This window comes from Syngnathoides biaculeatus, chromosome 23 (assembly GCF_019802595.1).
Source record: "Syngnathoides biaculeatus isolate LvHL_M chromosome 23, ASM1980259v1, whole genome shotgun sequence".
NCBI lineage: Eukaryota > Metazoa > Chordata > Actinopteri > Syngnathiformes > Syngnathidae > Syngnathoides > Syngnathoides biaculeatus.
In genome coordinates this window covers 18,794,196-18,816,638 of record NC_084662.1, presented here as the reverse complement: position 1 = coordinate 18,816,638, position 22,443 = coordinate 18,794,196, and the positions used below count along the sequence as shown (strand labels likewise).

The following is a 22,443-nucleotide window of genomic DNA, read 5'->3' as shown; positions in this document are numbered from 1 at the left end:
ATTTTAGTTACTGGATATTTGGAGTGACATTATTTATGGTACTGTTATCGGAATAACTTTTAATATGTTATGTTAACATAACAGGCGCGTTCTCAGTTGTGTCATGTAACGTAAGCATACCGTTCAGCCTGTTGTTGTCTCTATTCTATTTTTATTTTAAATTGTTCTTCATTTTAAATTTTCAATGACATGTCTGTTCTTGGTGTTGGATTTTATCAAATAAATTTCCCCCCAAAATGCAACTTATACTCCAGTGTGGCTTGTATATGTTTTCCTCTTGTTTTTTATGGATTTTATAGCTGGTGCGACTTGTATTCTGAGCGACGTATAGTCCAAAAAATGCGATACTCACTTGGAACTTCTAAGGAAGTTGCCTAGATTAAACGCCGCAGCAAACTAAATATTCCCAAGTGGTTGTCGTATAGACCTTTTCAGCACATATCTACCTACAAGTTCAAAGGTTTTTTTTTTTGTCAAGGGTAAAAAGTGATTCCTGTTGAATGTGTAATTGAATTGAAATAGCCTCATCACATTTAAGCGCAAATGACCTAACTCGGTGACTTGAAACTTAATTTTCAATTGAGACGTCGATATACAATTACACAGCAAATAGGCACCCATGCTCACTGTTAAAAAAAGATAAGATTTAAAAAATGCAGACATCTCCCCAAGGTTTAGCCATTATCACAATCAGTTAGCTCGTGAGCAAGCTTCCAAGAGGTGAGAAAAGAACTAAACATCTCCCACCTACTCTTGCTGGACCTGTGGTTCTACACTCAAACAAGCAATTTATTTTTTCAGAATGCATAAATAAACCAACACACTCACATTTGCATAAAACTACAGTAGCTGAATTATTTATGCTTTTTTTATTTGGTCCAATTTCTTCATGATGGCCTTTCACAGTAGCAATTCCCTCTTTAATAAGCACAAAGTTAGAATCACTGGAAATTACTGAAATAGACTATTATAAATGATAGATGATTTTAAAAATGGTGTATAACTAAAACAACTGAAACAAAGGAATTTTTTTTTATAACTTGTGCTTTTTTGAAAATGTTAGCATTGTTTTTTGTGAAATATCACTAGTGTTTAAAGAGAATAAAAAATTAAAAAATTGAGTTTCATCTACCATGTTTCTGAGAAATGGGGGATATTGAGCCAGATGTTTCATGCCTCCAAAGGTCAGGTGACCAACCTGAGCTTTTCCCATAATATGGTCTTAACCCCCGAATTTGTTGTTGGATATCAGTGGTGGGAGATGACATCATACTAAAGAGGGATCCCAATCAGGCCTTTTTGGAACCTAGGACTCCAGAGGCATTTAATGGGTACAGGCTGACCAAATGTAACTTTGATTCAGCAGTTGCTGAGGCAAAAACTCACACTGGAGGAGTTCAGTGAAACCACGGAGAATCACATCTTGATTGCTGAGATGATGTTTTGGTCACCATCCAGCATCTCAAGAGAGGGAAGCGGTGAACCATCAACACTGATTTGGGTGCAACTGATTTCGACTCAACATTGTGGGTTGATGGCGAGAGAGAGAGAGAGAGAGAGAGAAGAGAGAGAGAGAGAGAGAGAGAGAGAAGAGAGAGAGAGAGAGAGAGAGAGAGAGAGAGAGAGAGACCTAATTGATACCACAAGGCAGTTAGAAACTGGGGTCTGAGGACTCAGACGTGGGATTATCTCAGGTGTAAAGGTGGTTCAAAAGGCAGTAAGATTTTCCAAGCATTGAATTTTGTTTGGCTCTCTTGATTGGAATATAGTACCTATGCAACATATTCAGATAGTTGAACTTTGGTTTCAGAAGCAGTAGGAAAGCAGCTCTACACCTTCAACAGGGTCCTGGTGGTTGTGTGGGAGTTTTCTCAATCTGACTACATCTGTTTTGTGGGATTGGCGATAGCGTGCATGTCCGCCTGCGAGTCCTACTTGGGGTTCTGCAAGTGTGGGGCACCAGACATCCTGATGCGGACTGTTCAGTGTCTGTACAGCTGGTGTCAAAATTTAGTCCACATTTTCAGCAGGTAGTTGGTTTTGTCTCTCATGGAATTTCTAGGCGAAGAATGGGGTGTCCTTTGCTGGTGAGTGTACTCAGTATTGGATCTCTGCTTTTTGCAGGTGATGTGGGTCTGTTGGCGTCACCGGGCCATGATCTTTTACTCTCACTGGAGCAATTTACAGCCAAGTGTAAAACAGCTGGGATGAGAATCCTGCACCATGGTCATTTAAACAGCATTGAACAATTCACAGGTTGAAGTAGCTGTAATATACCAAATTACTTCTCCTTCATAGAACAACTAAACTCTTAAACATGCCGTCATCTATGTGCCTGTTTGTGTGTGTGTGTGGTGTGTGTGTGTGTGTGTGTGTGTGTGTGTGGGTGGGGGGGTGATAAGAGGTTGGTGGAATACATCCCGATTATCTGTAGATGTACTTTGAATACGGTAATGTAATCCACTGCTTCATCAAGTTTTGTCTCAAAGGCACAGGCTAATAAATACTGTACTCTGCTGTTACACCTAGATGCGCTAACTTTCTGTTTTTGCAGTGTGAAAACGTCAAGAGACTCCACCTGTAATATTTGATGTGATGTAAATTAATTATGAATTCATTTCCACCTCCTTGGTGAGTAAGGATGTATAATCAAGTGCTCAATTAAATGATTAGTTAGTCAGCAACATTAAAGTCCTTATAAAGTCCTGTCAAAACCAGAGCATTAGACGTAATCTGCCTTACACAGACCTGACAGCCGTCCCTTATCGCCGTGCTGGGTGCGAGCGCGTTTCTATCAGTGCAAAAACTGCTGCTGCATGTTTCACCATCACTCTTCCTCCCGCTCTCGTCAAATATTGTCAGAGCTCTGCTTTGTTCTCCATTTCCCTCCCCGTTGTCTTCTGTAATTCTTCATTTCTTCCTTTCTTTACACCTGTCGCACCTCCACTCTTTCTGTTCCTCTCCAGATAGCCAAAGAAAAAGAGGGTTCGCACAGCCAGCTGAAGGCGCTGAGGCAGCAAGCTGAGGATGCCCGGAGAGAGCTGACGGAAAATCTACAACGTTTGGCCCAGCGTGAAGAGGAGCTGCACCGCAAGGACGTGGCGCTCTCTGAAAGCTGCCAGCGCCAACTGGCCCAAGAGCAGGAAATTCGGGAGGTCAGGGTCAGGGTTGAACAGCCTTAAATATTGTGTCAAAAACAGCTGAATACATTTAGCATTTAATAACCAGCAGTCATAATTTCTTATAAAGGGAATCATTTTTGGCCGACTTTTTAATGAATGATTATTTTGGAGGGACAACACTTTGTTTCATGTTATTTGACAGTTTTCTTCTTATTCCTGAAATTTTAGGTCTTAATATATTCAACTCAAGCATGTTTATCAGATTCGCTTTTATTGACAGGAGAGCAGTCAGCCCTCAAGTTATTCTACATCCATGGTGAAGCTTGATTTATTATATCTGTACTAGTACAGTATGTACTAGTATGTACTAGTTTTGGAAGCAGTCAGCCAGCACTGAACTTATATTCTAAAGTAGACGTATCTTTTCTCAAAGTCTGATGATTAAGTTTAACATTTAAGGGGATATTAGTATTGTTGCACAACTTGTTTAAGTTGACATAAAGTGTGAGTTTAGTCATTTAAAATCTTCTCCCTGAGTCTAAAGAGTACTTCTAATCATAGGTGAAGGAGTCTTCTGCTGCCCTTCAGATGGAAGTTCGGCGTCAGTCAGACAAACTGGCAAGACTGACGGAAGAGAATCAGAGGCTCATAGAACAAGTTGAAACGCAAGCCTGTCTCAGTCAGAGAGACCAGAATAAGCAAACTGAGCTCCAGGTTACTGTGAATCAAATGACCTCAGCCCACACCCAACTAGCACACCGCCTGACTGAGGCCGAAGCTTCCAAGAAAGAGCTTCAGAAGGTCGCGGCAGAATTGCGTGCCAAGCTGGCTCTGGTTCAGGAAGAGCCGGATACGCTGAGGCACCAGCTGCAACTCGAGAGAGACGTTCATCAGAAGGAGCTGGAGAACCTGAGGGCCACAACTGAAGAAGGCAGGACGAAGAGCAAGGAACTGCACAACATGCTCCTATTCTGCCATCAGGAACGTGACGAAATCCAGTCACAGCTAAACAATGTTAAGGTAAGTTCTTTAATTCTTTTTTTCCTGATGTTTTGATAAGCACATGTTCATTCAACTGTAGATGTGTTTTGCTCACGCCAAGGCATTAAGTGCCATCAACAACAAATATTTATCACTGGGTGGCAATTCAGACTCCTGTGCCACATGAAAAGTTGTATTTTCATTGGTTAGACAATGGTCTCTTAGGGTGAGTGGATGGAACATAGCTGGGATCAGTATGGCGTGCGTGAATCGTTATGATCTTTTCAAAGCTCGATGTATAAATACGTATAGGAACAGTAGTCACCTGATCCCAGGAGCCTTGTTAAAGCAGCGCAGTGTAAATGTGTAAATGTCTTGAAACCTTCAACACTAAACCACCAACACACTTGAGAATATGCAGTGTCGATTTTTTTGAGGTGCTTAGTCCTCGATATAAATGAATTTAACACATTAGCTGTCTTCCTTGCCATTACCTAACATAGCTCATTGTAATGGTGTCATTTCAGTTCAGTGAGGACAAGGACATGTTCTAGAATGCATTAAGTTCTACCCCATGGGTGCTCTGCATGTCCCTAAAAAGCCCGCCCAATATTCAAAGAGCATAGCTTGAAGCATATATTCCTGTTTAGCTACAGTCAACTTTGAGGAAAAAAATGCTTAAAATAGCTGTTTTTCCTTGTCCTTGTCCTCTCTTGGTTTCCCCTCGAATGTATCTTCCCTTTCCCTCATAATCCCTTCCCTTGTCACCTCCCTCCAGCTTTAATTTTGCATTTTCCTTCTGTCTGTTTCCTTCCCTCTCTTTAATTTTTTTCTGGTTTTCCTCACTGTGTGTCACTCAGTTCATCCTGAGTTCCCTGTTAATGTTGTAAACGCAACACTAATTAGTAGGTGATGCATTTCGTAAAGCAGTCTTTTTATATAGAAATCTGTTTAAGTGCAACATGACCTGGGCACGTAGGATAAATTTATTTGAGTTGGAAACTTACACCATTTTGTAACTGCCGGCTAAAACTGAAAAAAGGCTTTCAAACTAATCAGGGTTCCCTTATGAATTTGATTGTCCAATCTTTTTATCCCTACACATACTATATCATCATCATAAGCACCTGCTCTCCATTAGGCAGGTGCAGTGTCAGACAAGATGTTGTGCGAGGCGCTGCGTATCAAGTTGGACAGGATGAAGGATGAGTGTGATAAGCTAGCTGCGCAGCTGAGCTCAAAAGAAGATTCACATGCACTCCTCTTCAAAAAATACCAGCTTCTTCAACTGGAACTGGATGAAGTAAGTGAAGTCTGTCTTGAAATAGAGTAATGTACAAAATAAAATAAAAACACGAAAATCAATGAAATATAGATCTAAATACCAGTCAAAATCATGTTGATTCTACACTGTAGTGCCTGAGGGTGCATGGGAGTTCGCTCAGCCAGTCTTCCTGTGCTTTGTGGACTTGGGGAAGCCGTTCAAATGTGTCCCAGGAGTTCTGTGGGAGGCCCTTCTAGCATATGGGGTACTGAATCACATGATACAGGCTTTTCAGTCCCCGTACGACTGGTGTCAGAGTTTAGTCTGCATTGACGGCACTAAGTCTGACAGTTGGACTCCGCCAAGGCTGCCCGTTGTCACCGATTTTGTTCATAACTTTTATGGACAGACTCTCTAGGTGCAGCCGAGGCGTAGAGGGTGTCCGGTTTGGTGGCCTCAGTAGTACATCTCTGCTTTTTTGCAGATAATGTGATTTTGTTCGCTTCTTCAAGCCGTGATCTCCAACTCTCTCTGGACCGTTTCGCAGCCGAGTTTGAAGCGGCTGAGATGAGCATCAGCACCTCCAAATCTGAGACAATGGTCCTCAGTCGGAAAAGGGTGGTGTGCCTTCTCCAGGTTGGGGATGAGATCTTGCCCCCCTCACACCCCCGTGGAGGAATTCAAGTATCTTGAGGTCTTGTTCAAGAGTGAGGGAAAAATGGAAGGGGAGATCGAAAGGCGGATCGGTGCAGATTCTACAGTGATGCAGACTTTCTATTGGTACGTTGTGGTAAAGAGGTAGCTAAGTCGAAAGGTGACGCTCTCAATTAACCGGTGAATTTACGTTCCTTCCCTCACCTTTGGTCACGAGCTGTGGGTCATGACCGAAAGAACAAGATCCTGGCTACCTCCGTGGTGAGGTCTTTCGGGCACATTCTACCGGAAGGAGACTTCGGGAAGGACCCAGGACACGCTGGAGAGACCACATCTCTCGGCTGGCCTTGGGATGCCTCGGGATCCTCCGGAAGGCCTGGATGAAGTACCAGAAGAGAGGGAATTTTGAGCATCCATGCTTAAGCTACTACCCTCATGACCTCTATTGCAGGAACAAATAAGTAGAAGTTTTCATTTTATTTTATGCTCCCCAAAAATATAATGTTCTTCCTGTAGCAGTACGTACAGCCATGTATTCAAGGCAAGATCATGTGATCATGCAAACTCTCAGAAGGATTGAAAGGTTAGATTAGTGGCATATCAGCACTATTTCAAAAGGCTGCTACATAAAATTGTCAGTGTTTTACAGCAGCAGGTGGAGTCTTCACTCTCCTCTCTGACGGACCACATAAGTAGGAGGATCTCTTCAGGGCATCCATGTATTGAATCCAAATTGCCTGAATGGGGATGGGGGGAGGGTTGTTTTTTATGTAGCGTGGGTAGTTTATCATGAAGAGACAGAATGATGACCCACAGTCCTGCGGCAACACTGATCAGTTAGTTCCTGTGCCCTTGACATATTGATTGACTGTGCCCTGGAAGAGACCATGAAAATATTGGCAGACTAGACCGGAGGAAAATGGTTAAACAGGTCTGTTTGTGTGGGAGGAAAGCAAATGACACTTTGATGCCGAAGGTTGTCTGTGGATTTTTTTTTTAACTGTATTAATCTGGTTCTAATGTACTTTTTTTTCTTACTGTTTATTACAAAAAGGTAAATATTTGCAGTTGTTTCTTATTCACAACAAAATGTAACTCCAGTACAGTATTTCCTTTCCAACTCCCAGTGTGGTCATACCCTCCATAGGTCAGGTCAGATGAACGAGGACATGTTCAATTGGAAGAGAAGGTAGCACAGATGGAAGTAGAACATGGGACACTTCTTTCCTCCATCAGTGATGAACTTGATGCCGCTCTCCAAGGCCTGCCAGATAATGGTGACGACAGGTTTCAGGTACTGCATGCTGTTTTACCTTGCTTCCTTGTTGGTTATACATCAACCATGCATCCACCTTCATCGAAAGATACCGAGGCCTGACGTTTACATTGTATAGTGCACCACCTCATCTCCCTACCCTCATTGATATCACAGGACTTTGTGATAGAATGATTCATTGACACCGTCTGAGAAATGCATTGATGCATGCACATTTATCTACTATGAATACTTCCTCTTCAATACACAACTCTTTAATATTTTGATGAAGGATTTGGACCGCAGTTGTGGGTCTTGGACCTTGAAAAATGACAGTCATTCAAAACATCCCACAAAACCTGGGAACAGAAACGTCCAAAATCTCAAAGGATTTAGGCTTTTGCGACCTTTGACACTGTTTTTCCCCCCATGTAGGCTTATTTCCTTTTATCACTCCAGCCATCCGTGAGCTACTCATGTAGATTTCTCAACCTTAACCAGCAATTCTGGAACCAGGCACATAAGTCAACGCCTCATGCCCTCACCTCATCTGTGATCTGCCATTCTAAAAGGAAGTAAAACCCTCAAGTTATAGCCTTAATGAGGGGAGTCATTAACAGTAATGGGGTTTCTCATGTTTATGTTACCTTTTGATGCCCTTGTTCCATCACTCTTTTTATGCATATTGTTGGGTTGTGCTGGGAGGTGAAGTTAAAATTGACAGTTGGAATTAAATAATCGTTGGCAGTGGCTGATATTGCCAGAGGAATATTTTGGAAGTGTTATTGGTAATGGTTTACATTTCTTATAATTGCCTTCAATTAATTCCTACTCCATAAACTGGGTAACAATCATGGGTCAAGTCTGCTTTTCACGCTGTATCAGCTGTGATAAGATAAGTGACTTGGTTTAATTATCTTTTCCCTGAATTTCCTCCATTTGCAATGTTTTGGGGAGAATCTCAAGATTCTATTTTAACTTTGTCAGTGGGGGTGCAGAAGCAAAAACTCACATCCGAAAGCACAATCAGCCATGTACGTCAGGGTTGCACCAACAGCCTTTTTTTTCAGAGGGCAGGAGTACCAGTATTTACGTTTGAGTACAGACTGATAGTTCATAATTATACCACAGCAATTGTGCATGTGAATGTGATGAAAATGTTTTTTTTTTTTAAATCAAATGTTTTGTCAAAAAAAACTTCCTTGAGCATGGCATTGGTTTCACTCAAATGTGACACTTTTTAAGAGATTAGACATTTGAAGTTCCAACTGTATTTTTGTCTTGCCCCACTTTTCACTTCAATCTAGCTTGTAACACAAGACATTTTAGTTCTAATATAAAACTTGCAGAACAACTGAAGTTATTTATTATCACACTGTGGCTTACTTTTCTTTATGTTCTTGGCTGTTTGGAAAAAAAGGGAAATGTTTTCAGAAGCATCTGTATTAGGTTTAGAATTGCTACAGTTATTCAAATAACTGTGGCGTGATAACGTGAGCCAATGATTTATTGAGCCAATTGCAGTTTCACTGTAAAGGTCCGTGTTGGTTTAAGCATGGCTTGCATGGCTTAATCTATGACATTATGGTATATGTTAGGTATACTGCTGGCAAGATCAGCCTGGCAACCTCCAGACCCCGTGTGGCAGAGGACGGCCAGGCTGAGTGTCTGTCACGCTGCAACACATGACTCGCTTGGCAGATTTCAGTATTCATTCTTATACACCAGTCATCTTTCATTGATTTGTATTTCGTCCACGCACAAAATACCGGTGACAATTTTAATTTTGATTGCATTCATTTTTATTTTTGTGTTGCGTGCATGCAGGAAAGCTTACAATTGCCTTCATTTGTTTTAACAGGCAACTAGGAAAGCTGGATTAGTAAGAGACCCCTCCCTTTGGCTAGCAGAGATAAAGGTATGAATATTGCATGCAGTGTTACTCAGTCAACCAACCAAGAGATTTTTTCTAGCAAATTCAATTATAGCAAAAAAGATTAAGGGTGCAACACTGTTAGAAGGAATGTGGTGTGTGGCTTCTGTAGCAGGGAGAATGAATATTTTTTGTTCCTCTAACAGACATTTTCTGAAATTAAATCTCAAACGAGTGATTATTATTGGAGAAAACAGGCGCTGCAGTTTAGGGCCTTACAGGCAGTAGAGTTGTATGGCCTCTTTCAGTCTGCTAATTTTTTCCAATTTCCAGGTAAATGCAGTCGGGACCCACATCTTGGAAAGTACCGTTACCTATGCTATTTGGTTTTTATATCGCAGGAACTCTCCTGTTAGGACTGGATGGGATCAAAGATATGGCACAAGAAATAGATTAAAAAAAATCATTTCCAAGATTGTTTAATGACTTTGATATTGCCCTGTCACAGCACTTTAAGTTGCGTTTAACAAGTTCCTTCACTTTGGCTATTGGGCTTGACTGATATCTTCTGGATAACTGCTTCATGTTTACATTATGGAAAGGGTAAGGGTAACTTTCAAGGTCAAGTGTCATCAAACGGATGATTTTTGGTCTATTATTAATGAAAAACCCACAGTCAATATATGTTTTTTCACCACAAAACATGATTTTGACATACAGCTTTTTGTAACTCCCACCATGGAAATCCTCTCGAGGGATTTGTTTTAGAGAAGAAGCAGGAAGTGACGTACAGAACAGAGCCCTCCCCTAGTGGACTCATTTGTTTCCATTAGTTTTACCCCTGGGAAGGTAGCTCGTTGTTCCTTCGTGTTAGCCAAAATGCCGGCTCATTGCATTGCTGGACATTGCTTGAACACTCGGGAGAATGGAATTACCCTTCATAAGTTTGAAAGAGACCCTGTTCGTTGTGAAAAATGGATTGCACGGGTGCAGAGGACGAGAGCTTCGTGGGTTCCAAATAACAGGTAGGTGTGTATACAGCTTAAAAAAATAACTAAATAGTTTGGGGCAGACCACGTAATCGGTCTCTCTCATAACGTAGCAAAAGATCCGCGTATGAAATGTGTTGATGTGCGCATACAGCTACTTAAAAAAATAATAGTTTGGGGCAGACCATGTAATCTGTCTCTCTCATAACGTAATAAAAGATCCGCGTATGAAATGTGTCGAAGTGCGCGTCGCCCAGCCAACTATGTCTCGATAGTGTTCATCACGTACTGCGGCAACTTTGAACATACCCCTAAAAGCAACATAGCTCGGCTCCACCTCGTCCTTATATGCCACCACGGGCGCCGAAACTCAGCCACACCGGCTGAGGCGCCCGGTTCGGCGGTCACAGCTTCTGCGAAGGCTGCACATCGGGCTTTGCGACGGGGGCAGCTCTGAAGAACCCAGCCGAGAATGTGTTACTCAGTTGCGTGCGAGCATAAAGCACCCCGGCTCGACTGTGACTAAAGCAGCACCGCTCGGCTCTGTCATAAGCCACACCGGCCGGCTGCGATGAGCCGCAATGGCTCATCCCCGCCACGGGAGTGGATCGGACAGGATGCGGTTTGGCCGTGATCAGATATCATCTGAATATGGCTCGAAACAATAATGTAGTAATGCCCTGAGGGCTCGAAACAATAGTGTAATATTGCCCCGGTAACTTCACTCGGTTGTGTGGTGTTGTCCTTTTCGAAAAGAGCTTCGGTGTCAGAAGGGCCGTCGGAAAAAAGTGAATATCTCTGTTGTTCGGCTTCCATAGTAGCAGGCACTGCGCGTTTTCAACGACGGAAGTGACGATGACGTCAAGGACAGAGGGCGCGACTAATATGGCGACCACTTGGATGTCGAGGGACACTCAATTGCGCAACTTTGTGCATGGATGACGCTCTCCGGTCACTTTTTTTTTCGTATAGACATTGAAGTGAATACTGTTATGTATTTTTCATTACAATATCTATTTTAGAATGCTTATAGGGATGTCAGTCCCACTTTAAGGTGTGAATTGGTTTAAGGATGTGTTATTTTCTTGTGAATTCCGCTACGGGTAAATATTTGTGTTAAAGCAGCGTAATAAGATGGAAAAAGGACAGTGGGCATGTAACAACAAAAAAAAACCTTTAGATTAACGAGAATACACAATTTGGAAACATCTTTATCCAAATATACATATTACTTAAAAGACTGCTGGCATTGTGGCGCAAACTCACCGGTTGTACAAGGACCGACTGTCAAACTCCTGAAATTCGCAGATGACACCACGGTCATCGGCCTCATCAAAGACGGCGACAAGTCGATGCATTGACAGGAAAGGGCAAGACTGGAGGTTTGGTGTGGTCAACACAACCTTTGTTCTGAATGTCGTACCAGGACAGCACCGAACTGCAGAAGAAAAATTCCTTGTGTTTTTACACACTTGGCCATTAAAGCTGATTCTGATTGTGATTCTGATCAGTTGAACAAAGCACATGTATACTGGATGTGCTCAACTTTGTGTTGGTACATGTTTCTTACCTGGCGACAAGGCTTTTTACTGTTGAAATGTGGACAGCAGGCAGTTTTGGAGCAAGTTTGTGGCCTGCCAGAGTCCAATGAAGCTCTGCTGCCTGAGAATAGCTCAGGAGTCAGCACCAGCACGGTGGAACAGTGTTGCAACGTAATCACAGACTGTCACGTTACCCCATCCCGTCTCCCTGCGTTGTCTCTCAACCATCATAGTTTCTTCTTACTGGCCTGTAACTAGGCTGTCGTGGCTGCCAAGAACAATTTTAAATATAGCATTAAAGCTATAATCCACAATATTTTTTGTTTAAAAAGAAAAAAAAATGTAATTTTCACCCAGGCCACAACAAGAGAAGATGGCAATGCCGATGAAGCCTATGGGTCATTGAGTCTTAGCTTCTGACACACCTTGCTATATTTGTCAATAATTATTTTCCATGTTTTGTGGCTATCCTATACATTCCCATGCTAGATTATTTGGTGACACAGGTACATATATGGACATTTAGCCCATGTCATATAAAAGAAATTAAGGCTTTGTTGTAATGTTGAACTCCAGCATTAGGGATTGGCAGAAGTGGTGGTTTATAGTTAAAAGTTAGAAATAAAGAAAAAAGTATTGAGAATTTGCACTTGGATCGTGTTTATTTATGACACTGTACTAGGGTATGTTTGTTAAAGCACGTAATACCTGCCTCCTCACAAAAAAAAAATATTGTGAAATATTTTGTTCATACTTATGGGTGATGGGAACAATGTAGTTGTTTCCTACAATGTAGCTGGAGCAGTCTGTTGCTGAAGTAGCTGCTCAAAGCTCAGATTGTCACATGCAGTGGAGTGGCCAGATGATAGTGCATGATAGATGTCAGATTTTAGATATGATGTAGTGTGTCCATAACTGTATGGGTTTTTTTTTCTTTTTTTTTTGGACAGTTGACATTTCCACAATGCTGTGGCATCTCATACTGCCAGTCAGCTCTAGTAAAAAAAAAAAAAAAAAAAAAAAAAACAACAACACTGTTTACAGTTTGTTATATAAATAAGATCCATTTCCCGCACGGACAATACAGTATATGCTGTTTTCTATAGTCTCGGAAGTTGGGTATTGACTTCAATGCTTTCCACACTAGAAATGTAAATATAGCAGTGATATTTTATTAAAGAACATGTAGTGGTAATGTTGTTGAAATTAGGCATGACCTGGTTTTATAGACTGAATATAAGGATAAGTAATTGCATTTGAGTACTCGCCAACACCAAGTAGCGATACTTGATAATACCATTGTCTTGCAATTGTGATCAAAACGTATTTACTTTTAATCAAATACTATCCCTAAACACTCAAATATAACTTTTTTTGAGAAACAGTGTCTATACTGCCATATTAAAAATAACTGTTTTTCTAACAGTCTTGCCACACATTTCAGTTACGTAGGTATATTTATTTATAAAGTAAAACCAGCAGGAAAAGTAAAATGATACATTATCACACCATCACTTGCCACACATCCATGTACAGTAAAGCAGAGTAATCTAAGGAACCATGGGCCATTAGCACTTTCTCTAGTTCATCATCTATTTTGCCGAGCATAATTTGCAGTCAGCTAAAACTGTTCTCATCTGTGTATATCTTGTAACAGAGCTGACTTAACGCCTAGCCCCAAAAGGTATACTGTATGTCAGGCTGGTGAAATTGTATAGGTGCCATTTAATTGCAAATTTTGTATTTATGAGTTTGAGTAAGAGATGTACAGTATCAACACATACTCTTATCAGTATCGGTGCATCCTTAGTTAAAATGCTTATCATCCATCACAATAACGTATGCCTCGTTTCACAAACTTTCATAAAGATAATTCAATTTCTGGTTGGCTGTTTTATTGTTTAACTTTCGCTATATTTACTTGCTGCGACATTGCTGGCATAGCTAAATATGTTGTTTTCCTCTGTTGCACCATACATATATATTGGTTGCCGTTTCACCTGATGTCTGCTCAAAGTTATACACTTGAGATGTCCACTTTTGTTTACTCTTCGTACAAAACCCTTATCCAATGTAGTCAGTGTGTATTTGCTTGTCCTACCTAAACAGGCCAAGCTACGCTTGCTGCGTGAGGAGGTGCGGGAGCATGACACCAGAGAACAGCGCCTGAGGAGGCAGCACAAGCATACCAGGGACGAGCTAAACGCACTCAGGCAGACGCGGAGCACAGACCAGGATGCTCTCCTTCAGCGCCTGGATGAACAAGAAAAGCTGCTACTCTCCATCAGCACTGAAAAAAAAGGTACACAATCACTCACTGCTATTGCTGTGATGTAATGTCAATCCTGTTTTTGGGTACAGTCCTCCTCATGCAAGCCATAGTGAAATTGGCCCAATTTGTATGTGCTAACACCACAAGGAAAACTGGGTAAACGCAATGCATGCAGAGGATTCTTATAGAGCAAAGAAATAAAGGATTTCAATTAGAACAGCACTCACTTGAGCGCAGACCTCTGCCAAGGCTCAGCTATTATAAAAAGCAAAAGATGAAGCATTTTATTGGAACGTCTGTTATTTTCACTTCAGTTTGTGAGAATGACATAAAATGATGAGAATGGACACTGATGACATTCTTATTTTAATTCTTTATTAATCTAATCTACCCTAATCTTAATCTAATGTAATGGGAAAAAAATGTCAGTAGGAAAATTTACCCTCTAATTTTAATGGCTTTTGCTTGACTCTGTGATCCTTTTAAACTATGTCAGCATCCCAGACTGTATTCCCTTCGTGTCTGATTTTATCTGTTTCCTCTTCTTCACCTCGGCAGAAGCTCTCCTCAGCATTTCATACACTTCATCTCTTCATAATCTTCCCTCACCTCTTATCCAGTAATGATGTGATGTCTAGATCATCACGATTAAAGATTCATTTCATCAGCAGGTCAGCTCATTTTTTATGGTTACGGATGCCCAGGGCTGTCAACATCAGTATCGCTGGAACCAATCAGCCATTTGTACAAAAGTAGCTTCCATCTTTTTGAGAGGAAATTGAATAACTGATGTTGTTATTATAGTTAGCAGTGTACAAATGATTTAACGGCTTCTCGACAATGCTGCAATTACCATTGCTGAAAGCTCATAACCTTTGTTAGCGTTTGATCAGCAAGTCGTCCATCAAATTCTAATATGAGCAATGTTTATATTAAAGCCACTTAATTGCTCACCTCAGGCAACTGAATGTTAATGGCACCATTCAGCAGAACTATTCCCCACACTTATTCATTATTTATCTCAATTTTGTTTTAGTCCTCTCAGATTTGGAACATTGCTTGACCTGATGAATCAATACAATAATTTGCATTTATTGTCTCCAAGATGTTCTTTTCCTGAGCTAAAACTGGAGTTAAATACAGATCAGTTTGAGAGATATGTGATTCATGTCCAAAACGGGATTTGGCATTTTCAAGTGTTTCCATGGTTGAAAAGGTGGAGGCGTCCTCTTTCTCCAGGCTGTAACATATTTCATGTTGAATTTGAGATGAGCAAATAAACATTTTGTACGGTTAGCAAGTAATGTTTTTGGAGGCATTTCCAAGGGCAAGTGGTTTGAGAAAAGGAGCTGGAGACATCAGTGTTTTGTTTATTTGTCAGGGGAGCGCTTTGTGCATTAGAAGGCACTTAATGCTGGCAGTGAATGTGTTTGAATACAATTCCAATTCTGCAAATGCCTATCTAACTGTGTTCTCAGACCAATCAATATAAGACAGCAAGTGTAATTACAGGAGCAATTTTACTTTCAGATCATTTTCACATGTGAGAAAATGTTTTTGAACATTCCCTCATTTTGATTAATGCTGTAATGTCTTTCTGGCAGTTAATTGAAACGGCTTGAAATGTTAATTTAGCACAGCATCATGTAAAATATGTAAATATTGTAGTAGTGTGAAATACAATCAGTTACCAAATAAACATCTAATTAGACAAACAATCTGTGATTGTAACAATTAGATACTGCAATCACCAGCAAGCAGAACCAAGACGTGTGGTTAAAAAGACTTTAATTCAAGGGCTGTTTATTTTAGTTGTAGACTTTTCTGTACCAGTTCAACTAAAACATGGAGCATATTCGCTGATTAAGCTTGCCAGTGATTAAAGTTTCTACTTTTACAACATTAAGAATAAATACATTTGGTGGAAGATAAAATATGTAAAGCTCATCTGCTTTTCCTTTAGAACTCTTAGAGGGGAATCGCAAGAAGGATGAAGAAATGAGAAACCTTCAGGTTAGCATGCATTTTTCTTTACTTTGTAGTGTGTGTATTTATTCAATTGCTAATTGGGGGTCGAACGAATATCAGGAAAGAGTGCGACCACAGTATGACTGGGTCAGGTCGTTTGCATCAGGCTTCAGGTGTCTTCCAAGACGTTTCATTGCAAAACCTTGGATAGCGTTGTATATATAAGGCATAAGAAAAGAATGATTGCTTCACGCATGTGATAAAAAAGGTAAAAATAAATTACTCTCTGACAAAATCAAATTGACGCGTGACGAATTAGATAACTGTTTTTGGGAAGTTGGTCACTTGATGCTAAAACTAGGGATGGGTGAGTACCGATACCAGATATCTATCTGTACTGGGCCGAAACCGGCCTTCTTTCTTAGTTACTTTTTTTCTTCACTGTTCTCATCGTAGGCTGTATTGTACTCCTTGAAAGCAGACAGCTAGATCCATTGCACATACCACCATCCACACACAGATGTGTGACAAGAAAGTTCACAAAGTATGGGAAAGCACAAAAAAGCTCAATGCCATTTATGCACATCTTACTTACAAGATATCAGAGTGCCTTAAAAATAAAAGCCAAGTTCCCCTCCCTTTTGTCGGGAGAAAATTCACTACTATTTCATTTTTTAAACCCAACTGACACAAGAACTTTAAACATTGTGAGAAACTTCTAAAATCCACCAGGACAACAGGTATATATTATTCACCAACATATGACTTGCTATGACTGAACATTTGGAAATATTTACAGTGTTCTTTTTGCATTACACTTGATCCACTTTGCACATAAAATAAATAATTGTTCAATCAAAAAGGAGATATTTCACTTGGTATTGCAAAATGGCACTATTATAGAAATCCACTTTTTGGAAACTCGCATCTCCAGAGAAAGTTGGAGCTGTCTCCGCAGAAGCAAATCATGAGTCAGCAATCACATGCTTAGTCTTTGCATTTGCTGGTACCCTTCATCTGCGGCACCACCCAAAAAAAAAAAAACGCCTGTGTGAAATTTGCAAGTTCTCCCCGTGGCTGCATGGATTTTCTCCGGATACTCTGGTTTCCTGCCACATCCCAAAAACATGCATGCTAGGTTGATTGAAGACTAAAGTTCCCGGAGGTGTGAATGTGTGTGTGAATGGTTGTTTGTTTGTATGTGCCCTGTGATTGGGTAGCAGTCAGTTCAGAGTGTACCCCGACTCTTGCTCTTAGTTAGCTGGAATAGTCTCCAGCATGCACATGACCCTCTTGAGGATAAACAGTTCAGAAAAGCTTGGATGGATTGAATTCATAATAAATACACATTTTATTTCGTTTATTCGTTTGGAGTACGAGCAGGGACCATTGGTCAGCTGTGTTGTGGTGCTGGACACATGAGTCTAGAGCACTCAGTCTGACATCTTGCAGTCGTGGCTGGACACATAGTTAATTGCAGCAGACATGAGGCCTTGGTGTTTGAAAGCCACCAGCGGCCTTGTCTCTATCCCACAGTGCCGCAACATCAAGCAGGAAGGACCTTTACTAAGTTGGATTGACCCACCAGCACCTCCCTTGGCCTCTTGCTCACTACCACCAGACGTACACATTCACTTGCCAAGCGCTGGATACCTGGGATCCATCTGTTACGACTTGACGGCACCTGGCAAAACTTGTGTGCAATTATTCAGCTGTCTCATACCCAGTCGAGCCATTAATTATGAAGGATGAGAAGAGAGAGATGTAAAAAGGAAATTGGAAAGAGAAATGGGGTAAAAACTTTCATCATAAAAAAAAGCTGTTAGAAATTTCCAATGCATATGAAACAGATGGGGGAGAAGCAAGTGTGTGTGTTAGAGTAGCAGTTAACAATCACCACATCACTTTCATGCGTTGTTACCGAGCGGACATCTGACAGAAGCCTGAAATGCAGTCAGAGAAAATAGCCTTTGTGTGTATGGAATAAGAAGCCAATTGTCTGCTGAACTGAATACGTTTCAAATCCACAACATTTGTTTCCCTTGTTTCTCGTTTATTATCGACCTTTTAGTATTCGAGCAAATTACCTGACCTTAACATCGCTATACAATACATAGCCGTGTTAATGTTCCTCTGGCACTTTTGTGATCATCTGCCATCTTTTGTGTCTTTCCAGGATCGGGTTTCGGATCTAGAGATGGTAAGGTCTCATTTTTAGTGGAAAAAAGTAAGCACTACTTTGAAATTGTAGATCAGGTGCAATTATATCTATTTCAAAGCAAAATAAGAAGCTGCCATTTAAACAGCAAAGTATTGTCCCGTTCAGAGTAGAAAAACGCTAGGTTTTCTTGCTGTTACAGTATGGAATATGTATATTGAAATGTCCCGATCGGATCTTTTACATCAATATCAGAAAAAAAAAAAAAAAACTACTATCAGATTGGACAGGAATACCTACCTACCTACAATATCACACCTATGGGCAATTTCGTGTTTTCAAGTTATTTTTTTAGGATTTTCTAATATAATAAATGGATCAATTTTTCTCGCACCAGATGAAGCGATTGGACAAATTTCAAGGCTGCAATCAGATCGGAAGTGAAAAGTTGGACCGGGACATCTACAGCGAAGAAAATAAGTATTTGAACATCTTAAATATTGAAATGTAAAAATTTAATGTAAAAATTTTCCTCCCATTAAACAAATCGAGGGCAGAGTATGTCAAGCAACTGTAGCTACTCCAACACTGTTAGAACTTGGTGTGGGAACTATTGTTGAGTTATTATCAGGTATTCATATACAATGAAGAAAACAAGTATTTGAACACCCTGCTATATTGCAAGTTCTGCCACTTAGAAGTCATGGAGGGGTCTGAAAATTTCACCGAAGCTGCATGTCCACTGTGAGAGAGATAATCTAAAAACAAAAATCCAGAAATCACAATGTATGATTTTTTTTTTAATGATTTGTGAGATACAGCTGCAAATAAGTATTTGAACACCTGAGAAAACCAATGTTCATATTTGACACAGTAGGCTTTGTTTGCAATTACAGAGGTCAAACGTTTCCTGTAGTTGTTCACCAGGTTTGCACAAACTGCAGGAGGGATTTTGGCCCACTCCTCCACACAAATCTTCTCTAGATCACACAAGTTTCTCGGCTGTCGCTGAGAAACAGAGTTTCAGCTCCCTCCAAAGATTTTCTAATGGGTTTAGGTCTGGGGACTGGCTAGGCCACGCCAGAACCTTTAAATACTTCTTACGGAGCCACTCCTTGGTTTTCCTGGCTGTGTGCTTCGGGGCATTGTCATGTTGAAAGACCCAACCACGACCCATCTTCAATGGTCTGACTGAGGGAAAGCGGTTGTTCCCCAAAATCTCACAATACATGGCCGCAGTCATCCTTAATCTCCTTAATACAGTGCAGTGGTCCTGTCCCATGTGCAGAAAAACACCCCCAAAGCATGATGCTACCATGCTTCACAGTAGGGATGGTGATCTTGGGATGGAACTCATCATTTGTCTTCCTCCAAACACGGTTAGTGGAATTATGACCAAAAAGTTCCATTTTGGTCTCATTTGACCACAAACCTTCTCCGATGACTACTCTGTATCATCCAAATGGTCATTGCCAAACTTAAGAAGGGCCTTGACATGTGCTGGTTTAAGCAGGGGAACCTTTTGTGCCATGCATGATTTCAAACACTGACGTCTTAGTGTATTACCAACAGTCACCTTGGAAATGGTGCTCCCAGATCTTTTCAGGTCATTGACCAAGTCCTGTCGTGTAGTCCTGGGCTGATTCCTCACCTTTCTAAGGATCATTGAGACACCACGAGCTGATATCTTACACGAGGCTCCACTCTGATTGAGATTGCCCGTCATGTTTAGCTTCTTCCATTTTCTAATGATTGCTCCAACAGTGGACCTTTTTTCACCAAGCCGCTTGGCAATTTCTCCGTAACCCTTTCCAGCCATGTGGAGTTCTACAATTTTATCTCTGGTGTCTTTGGACAGCTCTTTGGTCTTGGCCATGTTACAGTTTTGAGTCTTGCTGATTGTATGGGGTGGACAGATGTCTTTATGCAGCTAACGACCTCACACAGGTGCATCTGATTCAGGATAATACATGGATTGGAATTGGAGTTTTAAAGGTGGACTAACAGGTCTTTGAGGTTCAGAATTCTAGCTGATAGACAGGTGTTCAAATACTTATTTGCAGCTGTATCTCACAAATCATTAAGAAAATCATACATTGTGATTTCTGGAGGTTTTTTAGATTATCTCTCTTACAGTGGACATGCACCTACGATGAAAATTTCAGACCCCTCCATGATTTCTAAGTGGGAACTTGCAATATAGCAGGGTGTTCAAATACTTGTTTTCTTCACTGTATATGAATACCTTATAATAACTCAACATTAGTTCCCACACCATGTTTTAACAGTTTTGGAGTAGCTACAGTTGCTTGACATATTCTGCCCTCGGTTTGTTTAATGGGAGGATAATTTTTACATTGAATTTTAACATTTCAATATTTAAGATTACTGCTAAAAAGAACAAGCACCTCTGGGTGGAAAGAGGGAAACCACTCTTTTCAAGGGATGTACAGTATGAATTGAGAGTTCTGATGGAAATGTAAATCTAAAATGAGTGTTATCAAACTCTGGACTTTGTTTCCCAACATGTAAATGGAATAATGAATGGAACTTGCGGCTGTTATTTCGGATAAGGTAAAAAAATACAAATATCATTGCCATCCATGCAAACACACTACAACTAGTGTGATATTAAATACAGTATCAGTAACAAAAGTGATTGGTGCTCAAAACGTGCTATTGTTGCTTGTTTAATAAAAAATAGATCTCTTGGAGTTATGCAGCTTGCTTGCCCCCTCAAGTCTCATGTTAGTGAACAACTGACTGCGGACCACCATCAAGATAAATCATTTCTCCAACAGTAGGATGCATCGACCCACTTTCTGCTCTGCCCGGGTGGGTGTCATCCGTGTATGAGAGTGTGTCGTCCAGTATAGCAATCAGAGTAGCACAATGTAAAAACTGCATCTTTGCAGCCAAATGGCTCCATCTGACTTAGGTCAGGAGGCTATTAAATGATGGCAAGAGAAATAGATTGTGCTGCTGCTTCATCAAAAAATGGACTGACAGCAAGCTAACAAAGGTCTTCATTTAGCTTTTGTTTTGACCAACAGGAGAAGATTATGCCTGTTGGCAGTCAAGCATGTTGTTTTTTTAAACCTATCACTACAGCTGAATACAAATGGCTCAGGAGTCGTTATTTGAATAGCGACCAGCAACATTACAATCGGTATAGATTCAACAACAACCCAAAGTAACTGTGGGTGCAGGCGATAACGGATGGGGAAAAGGTCCCATTCTGGTTTGCCACGAAAGGAACAATAATGGACCAACTGTGGACCATTGTTACTGGACAGCTTCTTCCATCATCTGCGCAAATACAAATGCGCTGCCACATGATCCGGAGCAGTTATTATCCACAGAGATCAGATGTAGTCGTGCAGCCGTCGCATATAATCAGTGCTTCAGATGGGTCTCTTGACTGGAAACGATGCCTCATTTCACTTTCCCTCTTTGCGGGATTAGTTTCTTTATTTTGAACCAGGCTGTAAACATTAGTTAGGGAAATTTGAAGGAGAATTCAAGGAAGGAAGCTCATTGTTCAGTTGCTTTGATTCTCACTTGGCTATTACTTGTACTTGTCTTCTTGTAATTCATGTTGTTAGTTTTCAAAGTATATTGTAAGATGTTAACATGCAAAGCAAATATTTTTTCATCAGTGACGGGTTGTGCATGTGGTAGGTGAGCCTTCAGTAGGGAGTTAGGTGTCTGAATCGACCTCTTAATACCACCACTATCAGGTCACAGTAATAGAAATCATCAGTGTGCTACTACATAAAAACCAAATATAATTGCAGCATGTATATTTGGAGCAGGTCAGCATCTGTAATTACAGTACATGTAATCTGTAATTACAGTACATGACAAACCACACAAACTACTCAATAAAATGCAGTCTTGATACTCACCATATCCACACAATAATGTATACATAATAATCTACACATCCATCCATCTTCCACCGCATATCCGAGATTGAGTTGCGCGGCAGGAGCTTTAGCAGAAGGCGTCCCAGACTTCCTTTTCCCCAGCCAGTCCATCCAGCTCTTCTGATGACATCCAAGGTGTTCCCAGGCCAGCCGAGAGATGTAATCCCTCAAGAGTGTCCTGGGTCGTTCTCGCTGTCTCCTCCCGGTAGGACGTGCCCAGAACACCTTAGAAGGGAGGCGTCTAGGAGGCATCCGGATCTGATGCCCCAGCCACCTTATCTAGCTCCTCTCAATGCAAAGGAGCAGCGGCTCTGCAACCCTATCTTTAAAGGTCAAGTGTCATCCCTATAAGCATTCTAAAATAGTTATTGTAATGAAAAATGTATATAACATTATTAACTTCAATGTCTATACGAAAAAATAAATGTGAGCGGAGA

The 22,443-nt window shown here is 40.8% G+C and overlaps 1 protein-coding gene across 5 annotated transcripts in view; it reads left to right on the top strand.

Annotated features, from left to right (window-relative positions):
• Positions 1–22,443, top strand: part of LOC133496189 (centrosomal protein of 128 kDa-like) — a 59,227-nt gene that overhangs the window by 12,431 nt on the left and 24,353 nt on the right. For 3 of the 5 annotated variants that reach the window (XR_009793736.1, XM_061811442.1, XM_061811443.1), the window contains exons 13-20: positions 2,967–3,155; positions 3,684–4,142; positions 5,245–5,406; positions 7,169–7,315; positions 9,138–9,194; positions 13,789–13,981; positions 15,915–15,964; positions 18,096–18,119. Coding sequence is in view for 3 of the 5 variants with exons in the window: in XM_061811442.1 (XP_061667426.1) it covers positions 2,967–3,155; positions 3,684–4,142; positions 5,245–5,406; positions 7,169–7,315; positions 9,138–9,194; positions 13,789–13,981; positions 15,915–15,964; positions 18,096–18,119 (1,281 nt within the window). In the remaining 2 variants the exon portion in view is untranslated. Of the gene's footprint in view, positions 1–2,966; positions 3,156–3,683; positions 4,143–5,244; positions 5,407–7,168; positions 7,316–9,137; positions 9,195–13,788; positions 13,982–15,914; positions 15,965–18,095; positions 18,120–18,474; positions 18,558–22,443 lie in introns of all 5 variants that reach the window. The other 2 variants (XR_009793737.1, XM_061811444.1) reach the window with 2 other exon arrangements.